The sequence below is a fragment of the Labrus bergylta genome, chromosome 6, assembly GCF_963930695.1.
Source record: "Labrus bergylta chromosome 6, fLabBer1.1, whole genome shotgun sequence".
NCBI lineage: Eukaryota > Metazoa > Chordata > Actinopteri > Labriformes > Labridae > Labrus > Labrus bergylta.
The window spans coordinates 6,503,653-6,523,829 of NC_089200.1; the positions used below are offsets into that span (position 1 = coordinate 6,503,653).

Genomic DNA, 20,177 nt, shown 5'->3' on the forward strand with positions numbered 1-20,177 from the left:
GTGATAACACAAAGTATACAAGCTTTAAATCCCATTCCTAATGTATCAAAGGTAGCTGGAACAGATAACACACACACACACACACACACACACACACACACACACACACACACACACACACACACACACACACACACACACACACACACACACACACACACACACACACACACACACTAAATCTCATTAGCCTGTTTTATAGTAGCCCAGGTAGCTGGCACTGGATAACAGCACACAGTAAATCCCGTTGATGTTCCAGGTACCTGGCAGAGATGAGTTATGTTCACCGGGACCTGGCAGCTCGGAACATCTTGGTGAACAGTAACTTGGTGTGTAAGGTGTCAGACTTCGGATTATCGCGTTACCTGGAGGAGGACACGTCAGATCCCACCTACACCAGCTCACTGGTGAGACTCACACACAGGAAACACACTTACTAAGACACCACAATGCTACATGCTCACTGCTGGGGGGGAATAGAGTAGAGTAGAGTAGAGTAGAGTAGAAAATAATAGAGTAGAATATTGTAGATTAGAGTAGAGTAGAATAAAATAGAGTAGAATATTGTAGATTAGAGTAGAATATTGTAGATTATAGTAGAGTAGAATAAAATAGAGTAGAATAGAGTAGAATATAATAAAGTAGAGTAGAGTAGAGTAGAATAGAGTAGAATATAATAGAGTAGAGTAGAATAGAGTAGAATATAATAAAGTAGAATAGAGTAGAATATAGTAGAGTAGAGTAGAATATAATAGAGTAGAATATAATAGAGTAGAGTAGAATAGAAAAGGATAGAATATTGTAGAATATAGTAGAGTAGAACAGAACAGAATAGGATAGAAAATAAGAGAATAGAATATAGTAGAATATAGTAGAGTAGAATACAATAGGGTGGAAAAGAATAGAATAGAATATAGTAGAGTAGAACAGAATAGAGTGGAATAGAATAGGGTAGAATATAATAGAATATTGTAGAGTAGAACAGAATAGAGTACATTAGAATAGAATTGAGTAGAATAGAAAATAAAATAATATAGTAGAATAGAATAGCGTAGAAAATAATAGAATAGAATATTGTAGAATATAGTAGAGTAGAATAGAATAGGGTAGAATAGAATAGAATATTGTAGAATAGAAAAGAGTAGAATAGAATAGGGTAGAATAGAATAGAATATTGTAGAATAGAAAAGAGTAGAGTAGAGTAGAGTAGAGTAGAATAGATTAGAGTAGAATAGAATATCATTTATTGTATTGCTTGCAATGGCAGATTATTGTATTTGACTTACAGATTCAAAAAGATGTCATACAAGACATGTTAGACAAAGCAAAAAAGCATATCTGAAAAAACACACTTAAAAACGAGGCACCAGGTTGTTCAAATAAACCCTGATGGGTTTTAAATAATAGGATACGGTGCTATTTGCAGTATGAGGTAGCAGGCTGACTTTAAAAAAAAACTTTTACCAGGAAAGAAAACTTGCTGTGAGTAAGAATCTATTTTTCAAGACTGTTCTGGCCAAGACAGCAGCACAATCCACACAGTTCCACACAAACAAGGAGCAGCCAGAAATACACCATTACACATTCACAAACACATCAGGGAGAATATCTACAGCCAGTACAGATATCTACTCTTAAGTGATGGCAAACCAAATGATACTGGGACCTTTACATACACAGATCGGACATTTCCTAGCTCCTCCTTACATCCTGCATGTGTTGGAGAGAATCACAGAGACATTCATGTATGATGTAAAAAGAAAATATAGATGTATTTTCAGAGTTTTTACTTGCTGTTATCTTAACTAAAAACGAAGAATGTGGGCTTAAAAATCTGTAATGTTTAACTGTGTCTCAAGGTAAACTATTTCCACATCATTTGCAAGTGACAGAATATGTAAGAGTGCTTTCTCAGAAGCACCTTGATACTATTTTCCTGGTACGTGTGGCTCATGGTTGTGAAGCTGTAAATCAAATCTGTTTCCAAGTAAGGTGGTTTCCAAGGTGCAGAAAAATGATTTAGAATGATTTACAAACTAAACCTACAAATAAATTCCTCTTTTAACATTAAAATCTGTTCACAGTGCCATCATTATACTTCTCAGTTTATAACCTGTTAAAGTAAATCAACTGAAAACCATTGTAACACTAAAGCAAAGGAGCAATCTTTCTGTTAACACTGTTTCTGTTTATGATGATGAACAATGGCAGCTTTAACCTAAACCTTATGGGCCTCCGTTTAGTGTTGTGTGATATATACAGTATATAAGAAATCACTTCAAACCTAAAAAAAGAAAAAAAAAATTACTTATTTTCTTTCTCATCTTCCTTTCTTTTCTTTTTTTCTGTCAGGGTGGTAAAATCCCGGTGCGGTGGACGGCTCCGGAGGCGATCGCCTACAGGAAGTTCACGTCAGCTTCAGATGTGTGGAGTTATGGGATCGTCACCTGGGAGGTGATGTCATACGGAGAGAGGCCGTACTGGGACATGAGCAACCAAGATGTGAGTCACCGCATGTGTGTGTGTGTGTGTGTGTGTGTGTGTGTGTGGTGTGTGTGTGTGTGTGAGAGAGAGAGATAGAGGTGGAGCGTGTGCTCTCCTTGATGTTTGTCACTCTTAAAGATTCTGTACATGTACCCTGTTTTTTTGTTGTCGCTCTCTGAAGTACATATGCATGTGTGTGTGTGTGTGTGGGTGGCTGGCTGGGTGGGTTTGGGGCGTGCTTGTTTGTTTCCTTTGCCGTCTCTCTCAGCAGGGTGCCTGCATGTCTGGGAAAACACACGGAAAATGAGGACATCAATTTAAGTGTCACAGAAATGTTTGTTCCCTGGAACATCGGACCCAAAAATGCATCTCAGTTTTGCTTTCCACGTGATCTTTTCTTCGGGGAATATTTTATTTTGTGACAACTTTATTTCAATCACCTTCAAAGAAATGTCAATTTGCTGCACCACTTCTGTACCTTCCTTTTTCATCTTTTTGTGCTGGTAACACAATAATGCTCTTTGAGTGTTCTTAGGCTCTAATGAAGTGCACAGGTGCTCTGCTATCCTTGTATTTTCAACTCATAAAAAACTGCCCTCCCATCCTTTTTTTTTTTTTTCTAAAACCAAGTATTCAATTTCACCGTTTAAACCTTAAGGGGCTCATATGCTGTACATGAAAAAGGAGGTTCCAGAAGATTGGATTGCTGAATTTTTTATTTTTAGGTTTCCTATTCCGAGGAAGAAAAGTGATGCACAGATTATAGTTACTTTTGGCACTAAACCCCACATCAAAGCGCTCAGCCTCTTAATCCAAATTTTTGCTTTCTGAAACCATATATCTCAAAGCGTTGACGGAGAGAAAGCCGGGGGGGAATTTCACAAGCCTCCAGTTTGTGTAGAGCGTGTGTCTCCCTAAACATCGCTGACGCGCTTCAGTTGGGTTTTATCACCTGGAAAATAACTTTCTTTTGGGAAATATTTAGAGATGGTTTGTCTTTTTTCAAGGACAGCCACAGCTCCAGTCAATTAATATCAGTTCTTTCTACCCCCTGTTACTCATTTAATACATGTTAAGTTTTAAGCTGTACCCTCTGGAAAGTTATAAGGGGAAATATCTTGCTTGATAGGCAACATTTTTAAACAGGAACACACAGGAATATTTCTGAGGTTCTGTCAGGATGTTTCCATATCAACTTCGACTATCACACTCTCCTCCCTGCTCCTAACCTCCCCCCACTGCCTCTCCTCTCCCCTCCCTCACCCCTCATTCCCCGACGCCGGATCCAGAGCAATATAGGCGGTCTATGCTGCAATAATGACATGGAATCAGTATAATGACAGAAATAGTTTTATAATGGCACACAGTGTATAATGATGGGGAAAGTGTGTGTTACCACTACAGCTAACGAGGGTCTGCTGGGGCATTAACTATGCATGAACCTCACACCTTAAAACTCGCACATACTACACACACACACACACACACACACACACACACACACACACACACACACACACACACACACACACACACACACACACACACACACACACACACACACACACACACACACACACACACACACACAGCTAAACCACACACATGCTAGCAGCATACTTAAAGGCACACACACACACAGACGCATGCACCGGATTTCAAAGAACATGAAAGAGTGGTGAAATTGTCAGCGGAGCCACCACAGGTGCTGTGATCGACATGAATTAATCATGAAAGGAACCTGTGATGTTTTACTACTCTCGCTGCTATTTTGATTGACAGCGGTGGTTAGGGAGAATTTATGCGCCACAAAGCCTGAGAAGTGTGTCGGGGTCAAGTAGAGTTCACCCAGCGAGCAGACAAATCCCCAGCGCTGAAATTTTACAGTAGTAGAAGCGTCGCATTGCCTCAGCTTCCTGTGAGCGGGGCTTACATGTGCACTGAAATGTACAGACAGTGTCTGAAAAATAAAGTTCAAAGTTTTGATTCAAGGAATTTGATGGCATCTCGACTTGGGCAAAAGCATGCCTATCATTAAAATGTGAACAAGAACTTAGCAGCAGCACTAAGACTCAAGACACAGTGCAACAGCCCAGAAAGGTTTGCTCATCTTTTGAAGGTCAATGATCAAAGCAACGAGAGGCAGACAAATCCAACAGGGCCAAAAGCTGGCAGGTTTTACTCCACAAACAAGCAGAGGTCATAAAACTGAGGCTGTCAGGATTAAAAAAGGACAAAATGCACAATAAAGAATCTGGCTGAGCACTGAGGATGCAGGGCAGGTAACTAGGGAAGGTAATGAGGCATTTAGGAACAGGTGTGCAGGAGGATGTCGGGGTCAGGTGGTGGGAGATAGACGGCGCACACTGGGGGAAAACTAGACTTACTGAGTATTAAAATGACAGATGGTTAGTGACCAGCAGACAGAATACATGAAACCTATGGGGAAACATGCACGCGGCAGGAATTGATTGTGAAATAAATAACTTAAATAAAGGAATAAAACATTCAGGAGGCCTTGATTAGCCATAAGTTTGTCGTATCCCGCAATAAAACAACATATGAAGAGTAGCACAGCACTTTGCTTTGCAGCTGAAATGTATCTAAACATTGGTACCTGCCTACAACCTGCTGCTTGTTAGCTTAGCACAAATACTTGAAAGGTTACTGAAGCAGTCACCCAGCTGCCTCTGAGCTAAAAAAAAAAAAAATGTCACGATATGTTGTACAGAAACAGAAGAAGAGAAACAATTTCTTGACCGTGTGCCATGTTTTCCTTTTGTCCCAGTTTTCATATTTACTGTATTGAGGTACGGAGGTGTGTCATTAATTGACTATATGGTTAAACGCACAGGATAAACAGTAACAAAAGATGACATTGAGGCTGGCGGGGAATCATGGGAGTGATTCACATGCGACTCCACCCCCAACCCCGATAGAAACAAACTTCACTAGTTGAGAAGACGAACGGGCGAAACACACCTGAGGAAGAGATCATGTTTACCGACGATGTATCAAAGTATAATTTATATCACGTACTTGTATCACAGCAGCGCATACAGCAACAGAACGGCAACTTTGAGTAGCAGTTCCCGCTTCGTTATGCAGCGGTCTTTTATATAACATCCGGTGTTTCCATGGCAACGATCAACATTTTGTGTCCGTCATGAAGGCTCTGTCATGCCATGAAAGACACGGGGTGTAACGACCATAAAATTAAGGATTTCTCTGGCTTTGATAACTTAAAATATTTGACGTAATGTAAGTACTCAACAAAAAAAGTAGCCAATAGTATCTAGAATAGTATAATAGTACCTCATTTAAGGTTTTCTCCATAAGTTTATTGGTTTATTGGTTAATTACTTATTTCAAGTTTTGTTAATTACAGCTTGATGTAAACTTTGCGTTCATGTTCCCGTTTGGATTCAAGGAGACAATTTGAGCAGGTTTTGTTCATGGGTGTGTCTATAACATTAAATGATGCCAAGCTTTTGGTTACACTCAAAGATCCTCTGAGGAGTTGATCACTATTTTTCTGTGAGATTATTTTACAATGCAAACCCTGAACTAGACAATAGAAAAACTCACATTTGATATGAATTGCATTACTAACCAAGCTCAAGTTTCCTGACAACCCAATGTTTTCTAACCCGTTGCTGCTTACCAGCTCCACCCTAACGGAGGGCTTCCAAACGGTCCAAATACCATAAGGTGACCTGTTGTTGGTCATGCTCGCTTCTTATATGCAGGTTAACTCTTTGTCTGTACAGGAAGAATGTATCTGCAGCTTTTTATTCCAAATGAATCTTACCAGGCCTCTTAGGAACAAAGCATTTAAGTGTAACAATAATGATGACTGTAACCTGATATGTGATGATGATATTATCTGAAGACTTCATACAGAACCTGTTGTAAGACACATACTGTTGGAGTCATGGCATTACACAACTGAATTATCATTCCTATAATAAGAGTTAGTGAACATTAAAGACAAATACTCCCACATCTCTGACACAGTGGGGAGAATAATTTGAGATTATGATCGGTGCATTTAATATTTGTTTGATTATTGTTTGCGGTTTGGCAGCGCAGCTATTTTCATTTAAAATGAGTTAAGAGTTCTGTGATGTTCAGGATAATTCATTCTGCACCCAAAGGAATGCCAACGTATTAAAAGACTTCCCACAGATTCCTGCACAGATAGTGATCACTCTCGATACCTGCGCCTGCATGATGATATCAGGAGCTTCTTTTGTAAAACTACCCGCCCTGACGTGAGAGACTGCAGCAGGCGTCAGCACTGAAAATCTTGATCCACTGAGCGACCGCACACTGCGTCTGGATCAAGTCCTCAAATGGAAATTGAATCCTCTTAACTAATCCACCTTCTTGCATTTTTTCCGGGGGGTTTAAAATACAGCTGAACAAGGCAAGATTCTTCCATGAAAATACACCTGTCGTATCCCGCCCTAAATCACTAAGGAGCTGGAACAGAGAAAAACATCTCTCACCAACTTATCAAAGCATGCGAGCAAAATATAAATTGTCCCACAAACAGAAGCGAGAGAGCAGGACTCAACCTTGAATCAGTCTTCCTCTTTCATCCAGCATCACAGACCAGCACCATGCTGTGAGCAATTTACTGAGTTCATATCACAATAACACATTTTCTATCACATATCATATTTTCTCCCTTTTATCATTTGTGTCACCCATTGCCTCAAATACAAATGTGAGATTTCCCACACATACAGTATGTTCTTTTTTAACCATTCCTTATCTTCTATTTCCTGTTTTAAATGTGTGTTAGGATATGTCAAATATTTGTCAAAAACTCACATCTCCTGTTTTCTTTACTTTTGTTGATCATAATACAGTTGATAACTTACGCCACGGAGGGGGGAAATACAGAGATATATGTCCAATAAAATGTGCAAGAATACATTCGTCAGACATAAGTATCGGCCGATATTGGCCCTGACAACAAACATCAGCTCATCAGCAAAGAATGTGGCACACACTAATTTCAGTAGCTGATGTGTATCAGAATCAATGTAACGCTGACAAGCTAATATACCTCACTGCTGATTCAAAGATGAGTTTCTTTATTGGTCTGAAGAAGTCACCTGTTGGAACAAACGGATTTGTTATTTTTGTCCAATGTGAAAAAAAACATCAGCAGAGAAGTTTGTTAGACAATGGCTAATTTAAAAAAAACACATACTACATACTACTATTGAACACAGTATGCAGTACTGTTTACTTCACACTGCGTTCAGTAGTACATAGTTTGACTGCCAGTCGGTTATTTTGCAGTATTCCAGCCCCGGCTAAACTGGTTTGCAGAAGTGAACATCATGACCGCAAACGCTGCAACAGTGTAGCCTCCACTTACATTTAAAAAAAAAGGACTGACAGTGATTCATTTTGATTTTCATGATTTTGAGAATCAAAAAAGATCATCGGTGGTATCTTTCTGTGGCTTGGTCCGATTGTGATTATTTCCCCTTTTAAGATAGCTGTTGCTTTTTCGTCATTTCGATCTCTGTCCTGGTGCTTTGCATGGTGGGAAACAGTATGGGAGGGAGGCTGGTCTGATGCATACTGTAGATCTTGCATGTGTTCATACTGCATACTGTACAGTAGGTGGTTTTGAAAGCAGCCAACGTTATGGACATATTCCCAAGGAAGGTCACAGGTTTCCTGGCTCATCAGGAGCTATTGACTGCACCTGTGACGTTCTCCCTCAGCTGATGGCTGATGACAATCAGCTGGGCGGGGAAGATATATAGAGAGGCTGGGGTCTCCCTGCTCAGTTGATTGTGTGTCTCCAGGGAGTCAACACCATCATTTGCTTTCTTTGTTTTCAGTTTGAATAAAAATCTGACTTGAGTGTGTCTTTTCAGGAGATATTCTTTCTTTTGGCCACTTTCTACTCCATCCCATTCCCCTTCTGTTCACTGACTCCCCCTTCTCTTTTGTTTTGCAAATTGGGTGGCTGTGGCTCAGTGGTAGTCGGTCATCTCTCATCCAAAAGCTAGAGGGCCGCAGCTCCTGCAGCTACTTGTCTAATGTGTTCTTGGGCAAGACATTTAACCCCAAATTGCTCCTGCTGCTTCAAAAGTGTTGAATGTGTATGAATGGATTAGTTTAAATGATGGACACTTTACATTGCAGCCTCTGCCATCAGTGTGTAAAAGTGTATGAATGGGTTGAGTGACCTGTGGTGTAAAAGCACTTTCAGTAGTCAGAAGACGAGAAAAGTCCATTTCCCATTTTAACCATCTCTAATATAAAATATAACTGTGTTCTAAACCAGCTATTAAAATCACATTCATCCTTCGAATGAGAGATGTCAGTATGCAAAACCCGTCTAAAACATATGCAAAGCTTTAAGGATGTAGTTGAAGTGGCCTGATTTTTCTTTAATTTCAGTCCTTTTCTCTTCTTCCTCATACAACATTGTGGGTGGTGGAGGTGTGGGTGGAAAACACTCCTGTAAAAACTGAACCAACTTTCACAAACTTCAGCTCTCACCAAGAGGCTACTTACTCACCAAATCATGTCCACTTTCAATCAATAAAACACTTCTCAACGAAATACAAGGGTAGAGCAGGAACAGTTGCCAGGTTGCCATTGGCAATCGTTTTAAGGAAACCAATTTTTAGCATAAAGAAAGAAGCACAACAACCAGCAAAGCTTGCACCCAATTGGTACATTATAAAAATCTGTTGCTTCAGTGATATCTATTTCTTTCATGGACCAGGACAAAAAACAGACTAAGCAGCGTGTACTTACTCTCATGCACTCGGACAAAAAAAAATACTGCCAACCATTGTGTGAAGTGCTTCACTCAACTCGCCCTAAACTATAGTATCTTTAAAAGCTAAAAGCGTAAAGTTGACTCAAAAAGTCAACCAAAAGCCAAGCCATAACAAGCCTAGAAAATAAATCATCTCTAACAGAAGCTAAAACATAGAGGGTAAATATGAATGGAGGAAGCCTGAATGACGTTACCCATCTGTTGCCATGCTGGAAATCCTGTCTCACCCTAACTTTCAGTCACACTAGCTCAAGAGCTGGAGGTAAGGCGGGTTTTTAACCCTCGTGCCCTCCTGTCAATCATGTCAGACACCTAACTATGAATAACTCGTATCCTTCATGAAATCAAAACCCGCCATACTATGTTTGCCGATGGAGACATGAGCTAATCAGACATATTTTGTTTTTTGAACCAGGCTGTAAACGTGTTAATTGAACTGAAAAACTGTTTTTTTTTAATGTGGTGTGTATGATTTCTGATGCTTCTGCAGCCAATAATTAGAAGTTAGAACAATTAGAACAAGCGGACACTCGACAAACTGCAGCATTTTGCACTTCTGCATCGTCCCTGGAGGTTTCCGCTTGGTTAAAACATGATAAGACAATTATACATCTCCAATAAAAGTTTCAGTCGCATTTGTTTTTTTGTATATTGTTTAGAAAATAATTTTTTTTCAAAGAAGTTCTGAAAAGGCAGCTGTAAACGGGAAAGTCTTCAGCCTTGATTTGAAAGGGAGTGGGGAGGGTTTCAGCAGACCGGCTTGGAGACCGTTTGATTCGCGCTCTTACATCTTTCACTCTCTCGCTGTGTCTCAGGTGATAAACGCCATCGAGCAGGACTTCAGGCTGCCGGCTCCCATGGACTGCCCGGTAGTTCTGCACCAGCTGATGCTGGACTGCTGGCAGAAAGACAGAAACGCCCGGCCAAAGTTCCCTGATATAGTCAGCATGTTGGACAAAATGATACGCAACCCTGCATCCCTCAAAGCCGGCATCAACAACATCCCCCCTGTGTGAGGAGAGATACAGACTCATTTACATAAACACACACACACACACACTGTATCAGTGAACGTCCCTGATCCTCTCCTGTTGTATCTTGCGTCTGCAGTCCTTCCCATCATCCCTTGTTAGACCGAGGAGCTCCGGACCTGAGCATGGTGAGCTCTGTGGAGGACTGGCTGGCGGCGCTGAAGATGACCCAGTACAGAGACTCCTTCCTCGGCTCCGGCTTCACTTCTCTGCCGCTCGTCACACAAATCACAGCCGAGTAAGTCTGCCTGTTTTTAAAGGGACAAGTCCCCAATTTTAAACTTTATCTCTCCCTATAGGCATGCATTAATAAAACACCTGTAACTGTTGCCAATACCATGTGTCTACGAGTTGAAGCTCAGGGTTTCTTCTTCTACTACAGGCTCTGAAGTAGTTGCTAGTTGAGAGGAGTTTATCTGATATAGCTTTGATTTCTTGTCTCTGCCTCCACTTGGTTTTTAAACTTGCTCTAACTAATCATAGAATAGAAATGATAGCATCCTTAAATCTGAGTGGATTAGGATGCATTCTTCATTGTTATATTTAGCATTCAAGTTGTATTGTTAAGTCTGTATTGCTGTAGAAAAGGAGCACTGCAAGCTCCGGGATGTAGCAGCTGACGTGCAATGCATCCTGGTACGTGAAGGCGTGAACTCTGATTCAGTATAACACAAACTGAGGAGTCTATTGTAATTGGAAATTCACATAAATCTGAAAATGTGTTGTAACTACCTCTGTTGTTTTTTTCGTCTGCCTGCCTCTCGCTGCCTACGTCTCACATTGCTCACCTGCCAAGTCTGAGTCTTGTTAGTTGGGCGACTGGCAGGACGGCTGCTTGGCTGACTGCTGCTCCATGTGTGCGACTGTCTGTCTCTCTTAACACTCTCGCTGGCTTAATCACTTCCTTCCTCTTTTCATCATGGTGTTAAATGCAGTGAAATTAATTACATAACCTCAAAATATATCCGTGAACACATCATGACAAACTCAAATTTCTGTTATAATTTTGGAACATTAAAAAGAACAAGAAGACTCTTTCTCTTCTAAAGTAAACACCAGACTCTTCGTACAAAAGCTGGCAGACTCAGCGGTTGCGTGGAGGTGAATTATTGGAAATCAGATTTTCCAACCAGCATTGATCTGCCTTTAAAATCTTCCATTGTGAGAAATTCTGAAAGTTTGAGCTCAATTTACTGTGCAAGTATAATCAAGCTTTTTCTTTGTTTATCTGTGTGCTGCACACTGGATCAAACATTGAGGATTACCACCAGCAGAGTGGTGACAGTAAATTGAAGGAAAACTTTCCTGAAATAACTTTTATCGAGTTCAGGATCTGAAGTCTTGAAAGAAAGTCTTGTTGTGTTGTTTGTTAAATCTTATTTTAAGAATCATACTCTCCTGTGAAAGGGTCAACCTCCCTCTCAACACTATAAAGTAGGCCCAGACCGTTCTATTTTTTTCTTTTGGCCGAACAATACTGGGGATAAAAAAACATCTGATACCGATATACCGGCCGATATCTTTCTTAGCTCTATGCTCGATCTGTAAAGGTAGACATAGATATACACATTTATTGTGTTGATCCCTGAAATGCAGTTATCAAACACGGTATAACAGAGACAAGATGGTCCCTCAACTGGAAAGTAACTTGGCATGTACATGCATCACCGCTTGACACTCTGGGGAGTGATGATGATTGTTGTGATCTATTAAGCGCGCTCTACTGGTGACGAGTAATATCGGCGTGTATCTGCGATAAATTTAGCCGATAGTCTTGTGATATGCTAATATCGACCGATAGTATCGGCTGGTCGATGAATCGGTCAGGATCTACTATAAAGTAATTTATTTATTGTATTTATTTGTGTATTACATGCTGGTCAAATCACTGCTTTAATATATTTTAAAAACATACACTTTTTAACTACTATTTATTATAGAACAAGATTTTCCAGCGCTCCGTTTCATCCTTAAAGCAGTTTCTCCACAAAATAGAGAGCACCTATGAATATACAGAGTTATTAAACGGAGAGAGAGAATTACTTGAAATATACACTGTATGTTTTCCCCCTCTGGAGATGATGAGTTAAATATATTCTACTACTTTGTCTGTATTTAATCAAAGCAGTGAAAAATATCCATTCCCTTACTCTCTACCTACGCTGTGCTATTTTGGAGCACTGGCATCTTCTTCCTTCCAGTTCCTGTACTAATAATTCATTGTGTTAAAAACCTACACATAACACCATCTAATATTAGCTGGGTTTAATACTGTATATGACATTCTTCTAAAAATGATGAAGCAGCCACATTTCTATTTCTTTTTCTGGGTTTTTTTTTCTCTCCAGAGATCTGCAGAGGATTGGAGTGTCTCTGGCCGGACACCAGAAGAAAATCCTGACCAGTGTTCAGTCAATGAGGCACCACGCTGATGACCAGTCTCCTACTGAATCTGTGTAACCACACGGGGAGAAGAGATACCGTGTGAAATATTTGAAATAAGTGTCAAGTCTGAACCAGAAGACTGCAGATTTCACTCTCGTACATGTGAGGATCCAAACCACTCTTCATGCTTTTTAACGATATCTGTGGCTGTTTGTTTCTAAGTCACCAGGTCCCTCCTTCACTGAAAACATTAAGCCCCTCCATGTTAATTTAAACTTAACGCTTGCTTTATGCAGAGTTAGTGCAAAAAGGGGAAGAAACGCAGACATAATTTGTGACTGGAAACAAAAATAGGACAAGTTGTATCTGGAGGTTTTTATCCGTTACTATAAGATGGACAATCAAAAAAAACTCAATCTTTTCTCCTTGCAAGACTTCCAGCATCAAAATCTATGTTTTCCTTGACCAGCCTGACTGACTGTTTCATTCATGGACACCATGGTGTGGTTTCTTTGTGAGGATAGATCCATCAGACAAACTTCTGAGAAGAGGAAACAGACTTTAATGTAAAGGGATGCAAACTGCACCAGAAGCCTAAGAAAAAAAAAAGTCTTAAAAGTTTCCTGCTGTTTTTTTTGTTTTTGTTCTGTTTTGCTGAGACTACTTTAGTGTATTGGTGAAAATTATTTGATTCCAGACTGGAGTCAAAACTTAAATGGGACTTGTGTGAATCCCTCTTCATATTGAAGAGCTTGTACATACAATACGGGAAGTTACATTTCCTATTTTCTCCTTTTCTTTCACTTTTAGCCAACAGTGTTGAACAATGTCATGTCACTGTCGTATTTATGATCTTTCTATGATCACTTTCTTCTGCGGGAGTCGTCGCTGGAACATACTTTAAAAATCTGCAGACAACAAAAAAAAAAAAAAAAGCTTAAAAAAAAGGTTTCATAGTTGTATTTTTTTTTTTGCAAACTCATCAATACACAGAGAGAGAGAGATAGAGAGCATCGCCTGGACTACTTACAATAATTAATTCAGATGGAGCTCATAATGGATGATGTTGTACAGTCAGCACACACGCCCTCTGAGGAAAGCCAATTACAGAGCAGGAAAACAAAGTCAGATAAAGAAATATGACTCTATAGCGTGTGTGTTCTCCAAGAATGGAAGCAAGAGGACTATAGAAGAAAAATTTGCTGAGAGACTGTAGGGTCTTGAGTCATTACCAGCTGCAGAGACACACCTGTTGAGAGCACAGAGCAGCGAACAGAGAGTCTCAGAAGACAGAAAAAAGGCTGCTCTGATCCAATGTTCTTGTGATTTGGCTGCAAATCGTACAGCCGAGAGCCAGTGAGGCATCAAAACAACGTGTGAACACACCAGAAATCCAATGCTCATGCGCCGCCCCTTGCATGAATCAAAACCATATTTCTGTCAAAAACTGTGCAGCTGCAGACGAGATAGTTTATATGACTCGACGGCGACCAGGCAGAAGTCATGTCAGGGTCTGTTTTGACAAGTCACACTTATCTGATTTATACGGCTGTGTCAGATTGCAGATGAATGACATTAAATCACCCATCAACATTTTCATCTGTGCACAGTAACCTTTTCAAATAAACAGCCTTTCTGCACATTAATTTGAAGGCGTCAAAAATATGTCAGAAAACAAGATCAGAAAATATGATAGTTAGATTAAAAAAAATATAAATTGCAGAGGGAGTTAGAAAAGGAAAATGCCGGTCTTTTTATCATGTTCAGTGCACAAATGAGACTCACCAATCTTCACAAAGTATGATATCAGGGAAAGGCCTGATCACACTCTGGGGCTCACTGGTGGAGGAGTACCGGGAGATCTTCATTTATCTGAGTGCTGAGCAGATTATAAGCCGTGAAACAGCAGCATCGCTCTGCCTGCAGAACCCAAAAAAAAAAAGAAAAGAAAAGAAAGAATAAAAACCTCTGGTCATGCGAGTGCACCCACATCCCGAGGATTACCAGTGTGTCGCGCTGATTGGATGTCGAGATACCAGTCCCCGCTGCGAGCCGAGCTCAGTGACAGACGTGACTTATATGTTTGCTTTTGTTTTACTGCTGCATGACTCTACAGAAGCCTGTGTTTGTGTTCGTCTCGCACCGCCGCTCTCCACCGCTGGGACCCAAACTCGTTTATTTATGATTTTTGTGACATTGAGAGGTCCAAAACCATTTTAAATCCTTTCGTTTTTTTTTTTTTTACTTCCCCCCCCCCTCCTTCTGAAATTCTGCTCAGGCGGCACGGCTGGAATTGCATTTGCTGCCCGGCAACGATAGCTTATTGAACTTTTTTTTTATCAGGAAGTATTGAGATCAACTGGGAGCGTGTCGGTTGTTCAGAGGAATAATTTGTTGTACATAGAAGCCTCTGGGAAAAACAGCTTCAGTTTGAGAGGATGAGTGTTCCTAAAAGCTCACATTGAACACCGCACAAAAAAAAAAAACGTCACACAGAAATGAAAGCTGTCAACACAGTGAGGCTTCTTTTCCATTTTGTAACATCCTCAACTGAGTGTGACGCGTCTGTCCTCTGCTTCATGTGTTTTTGTCCTTCTGTGTAACAGGGTAAGCCTTCAGACACATTTCACACATTTCCGTGTCCGTGTTTGTGAAAAAACAATGAAGGCATAAATGATCCACAGCATATCTTGTGTTTAAACTACGACAGGTTTTTTTCCGCTTTAAGCACAAGCACACACTGCAGAGAGGATTTCTCAGGAATGCAACAGATGGGACTTTTTGTCCACAATGCTGCACAGAAACGGGAGCATTTATAGGTTAAAAATCACGCACTGTATTAAAAGCTTAATCCAAGATGAAGTGCTCTAAGAGTTCAAGGAGAAAACTGTTTTTGATGTAGGCTTTCTGAAGAGCTTATTAAAAGTGAAATCCACCCTAAACCCGGACCCCTAACAGAGAGGAACATGTTACAAAAAATAACCCCTCTGAGGGTATCATGGTTTGTGTGTCTGAACAACAAACTGAGTTCATACACTTTGTGATCAGAGCTAAATGTCAGGGAGAATCTACTGAGTGGAGGCAGTATTAGGTGTAAAACTTCTTAAAATTTTAACTTTTGACATCAAGCATTTATCATGTTTTTTTGTATTTTCTTCCTTTTTCATAATGACTGAAGTCTTTCAAATTACCAAAGTTACAACGTAAGCAACCTTGACATTTTTACCGTTCTTGAAAAAATTTGAACCAATGCAGAAGCTTAAAGAAGTGCAGTTCTTTGAGTGTCCACTTGACGCTGCCTTTAAAAACCCATTGTTTTTAAACAGCTGTTAAACAGCCCATTTTGCCATTTTTTTGGCATGGGTTTGATGGGCGTGGGTGGCTTGGCCTTTCTTGCAACATTACCTATTGTTAAGGGGGGAAAAGGTAGATTCAAGGCACAGATCAAACACCTAGCTGTGGGAGTGTCACCCATCCTGGGGGAGGGGATACTTCCCTTTGTGATGTCACAAAGGGGAAATCTTTACACAGCCTGTTTGAGCACACAATTTCTGAAAAGTGGAGCAGGACAAAGATGGAGAGGATGGACTTTTCTCATAAGTGGGGGGATTTGTCGACGGACTAGGGACACATACTAGTGTTAGAAAAACATGATAAAGTGTATTTTGCACAATATGTGACCTTTAAGGCTAAGAGATATGCAAAATTAGGGGCGTGGGTGATCTATCTGATGAGTTTGCACGCCGTAGGTGGTTGTCAGGAGGCCAAACGCTCGCCTTAACTCCACCTCATTGCCCTTTTTCTAAATTGACCGAATTTTTTTTCGTTCTGCTTCAACCGATGTGTGACATCACTGTGAATGTGTCCATATTTTATACAGTCTATGCTCATACCACAAAGACTGAAGAGTCAGAACATACAGTAGATCACATTTTTGGACGACAGGCTGCTAACCGATATGGTTACACGAAGTCAGAAATAAAAAACGACAGATGCGCCTTGTTGCACGGATGGAGGCTTTGACACCTTTTTTTAACTGGCAAATAAAGTGTTTCATCTGATTCAACCACAATTTCAATCAGTCTCAAAACCTTCCTGGATACATTTTTAGTAGTTTTTTTTTCATATATCAGATTGCTATCCAAGATGCATGAAATGACTAAGTGTAAACAGGGTCATTGTCTGCAGAAAAAAAAGAAGGGGACTTAATCTTGCCGAATCATGCCGCATCTGAAATAGTTTCTAACATTGAACATTGGTATTGAATGGATTTTGGACACGGTTACAGTATCTTTTTTTAAATACTTTCTGATATTTGACGAGGTAGTTTTCATTATGAAGGCTTGTTTCATACTCTTACTACTCTGTTCAAACTTGTTGCTCTGAAAAGGTCACAGTGTTCGCACACATTCAACACTACCTGACCGGTTTGTGAACATCTTTGCACCACAGTGTCCCCTGTCTTTAACATTTTGCAGCAGCGCAGTCTGGTCCCGCTGGGATTACTGCCAACGGAGACAAGTATGATGACTTTCTCTCCATTCATTGTTGAATGTCGGTACAAATGGCAGCTGCAGACAAAGCGCTCACTCTGTGACTCAGGGACTGACACCAAAACCTGACATTTACTGCAGATGTTTCAGATAGCAAACTCCACTGAAGCTGTGCCGGAAATATATCAAAACAATGTCACATTTTTTGGGCCAATTAACCTCTGAAGCAAGAAAAAGCCAACAAGTTAACAAGACAGGTGAATAAATGCAAAGGTGTTATCACTAGAAGCCCCCCTTTTTAGTGCTTTAGAGTGGGTTCATCTTTTAATTGCAGTGATTTTTCTGGAAGCTGGACCGACTCGGCTCCTCTCCTGTTGCTCTGCTGTAACAGATACTGTAGGTGTTGGAGACAGGAGATGAGAGGAGGCGAGCGTTGAAGAGAGAGGAAAAAAACGTGAAAGGGAATAGGTAATAGAAGGGGCAACAGAGAGAGAGATAGAGAGAGGGAGGAAGAATAACAGAACGAGAAAGAGAGGGGAAAAAAAGGAAGAAGGGTGGGTGGGGGAGCGGGATGCAGAGCTCGACTCTGTGTTTGAATAAAAATGAGGCCGGGTGTGGAGAGATTACTCTTTCTCTTTTTTTGTCTCTCTCTCTCTCTCTCTCTCTCTCCCTGCTCTCCTTGGCTGTCCTCTTTCTTCCCCTAAAGCCCAAAAAGCCTCTCTTTACTGTACCACTCACTCTGCCTCCAGTCTGCACTTTCACTGACCAGCGGTTTAAAGGCGAGCCAGGCGGCGGCGGCTTCTTCTACTTCAAGTTGCTCTGTGTCCACGTGCATTTTCACGTTGCATTCCTAAATTATGTATATCACTCTTGGACATGAAAACTGGCTTTTGTTTTTCTCCTGGTGTTCAGGAGAGAATGTATCCCAAACTGTGGGGAAAAAAAAAAACAGCTCTCTTTTTCAAATCCTCTCTCAAACAGTCTGGCTCTATACACTCTCTGTACATGCATATAAAGGTTTTCTCCTTCTCTTCTTATTTAATTTATTTATTTTCCTATTGCTTGCCATTGTTTTTTTAATATGTATTTAATGTATATGGTTTACTTAAAAGAAGAAAACACGGCTCAGTAATCAGCTGTAGTCTGCCTTTCTCTGTTTACCTACAATACTGTTATAGGTGTTACAGCTCATATAGTCCGAGCATCCCACTGTACTGTATCATAAGGCTGTAATATAATGGGGAACGCCTGTGAATCTTTCTGTGTGTGTGTGCGTTAGCGTGAGTGTGTAATATAATGTGTGTGTGTGTGTGTGTGTGTGTGTGTGTGTGTGCTGTTCAGTGTACAGTAAAATGTTTGTATATTGTACGTGTGAGTTTGTAGCTGTTAACTTTCTGAGTCTTACATTTACAATGCACTGTTTGTCAATAAAGATGACAATTCAAATCAGACGGAGTTTACGTTTCACTGACATCACAAGATGTTTTTTTTTGTTTGTTTTTTTTACAAAAGTGATACAGGTTGAAGGTAAGACACAAGACCATCCGGTGGCTCTGCCCTGCTTGCGACCCGGACTCAAGTGCAGTACTTTGAGTCCAAGACTAATTTCCCCAAGGGGACAATAAAGTGTATCGTATGGTATCACAAAGGTAAGATGTTGGACACGAGGCTGAGGGACTTTTCTGGAAGCTGGCTAGGTTTTTCTTCATACAGGGATTTACTATCCACACAGGAAGTTCCCATAAAATTAAAACATGTTTTTGCAGCTTTGATTTTTCCTCTCCTTCAAAAATGATGAAATGATGATGACACTCTTCAAAAAAAAAAAATTGGTGTTGTGTTATCAGATAACATCAGATATCAAGGATACATGAGAAACAGAAACATTTGAAGTCAGAAGATCACACAGAACTTGGTCGGTGCATTTTGCTAGTATTCATGATAATAATGGAAATGTTCCATATTCTTAGTCTGATGATCATCACTGTAGACGCCATTAAGCCCCTTTTCTTTTCACCTGTTACACAGTGCGATAAATTCTGTAGTGGATTACAGAAGACAACTGCATTCTGAAAAGTAATAAAAAAGGTAATAAAAATGCATAATGAGCTCCACTTTTATGCCAGCACTGACTGAATTAATCACTCATGGGAGCCCAGAGTCAGTTTCTTAAAGCGTGTTTTCAACTGTAACTCTCTGTTGATGAATGGTAAAGTTCACAACCTGCGAAAAAATGATCTGAATGATGCAGTTAATTCTCCTGAGACATTTAAAGACATTGAAAGCTGAGATGACAAAAAAAATTACCAAAAACTTAAAAAATAACCCTCAGAAGGCTGGCTCAATTACATCACATAAAAGCTAGATTCACAATGAAAGAAAGTCATTACCTGTCAGCCTGTGGAGTCTGCTGCAGTGTATTATGAGCAGTCAAAGCTTTATCCATTCACATAAAACAGATTAACAGCACAGGAACTATTGCAACATGTTAATGAGTGCCATGAATACTCGTTGGCTGTGTAATTGGCATAAAGCCGTTAAGTTCAGCTAAGTGACAGCAAATGAGATTTGATAACATTCAAGTCTGAAATTAATCAATAAAATATTTCACAAGTCAGGTCAAACAATTCTGCAGCTCAGCAGCACTCGTGATATCGGTAGGGACCTTTAATGTGAGTGAAAAAAATACTTTATTTGACAATAAATGAAATAAAATTACAAGAAAATAAAGAATTACAAGATTGCAAGAAATGACAAAACCCAAATTGGGGTGTTGGTCTTAAACTGAGATGTGGTCAGGCTCGTTGTTAGGCCGAGTCATTGTGCGTAGCTGGAGTTGGAGAATTTTCACTTTTGTGGACAAAAATGTCTTCTTAGTCAAAGCATGGGTGCTGCAGACGGCCCACCATGACCTCGCCGTGACATGAAATCTTTGAGCAACTTGTGTTTACTGAAGTCCCA

General features: G+C 40.2%; 1 protein-coding gene across 1 annotated transcript in view; it reads left to right on the plus strand.

Annotated features, from left to right (window-relative positions):
* Positions 1-18,667, plus strand: part of LOC109983824 (ephrin type-B receptor 1) — a 100,958-nt gene extending 82,291 nt beyond the window's left edge. The window contains exons 16-20 of the mRNA XM_020633716.3: positions 260-407; positions 2,353-2,502; positions 10,123-10,319; positions 10,418-10,576; positions 12,687-18,667. Of these exons, the coding sequence (XP_020489372.2) occupies positions 260-407; positions 2,353-2,502; positions 10,123-10,319; positions 10,418-10,576; positions 12,687-12,798 (766 nt within the window). The 3' untranslated portion in view covers positions 12,799-18,667. The remainder of the gene's footprint in view (positions 1-259; positions 408-2,352; positions 2,503-10,122; positions 10,320-10,417; positions 10,577-12,686) is intronic.
* The last annotated feature ends 1,510 nt before the right edge of the window (positions 18,668-20,177 follow it).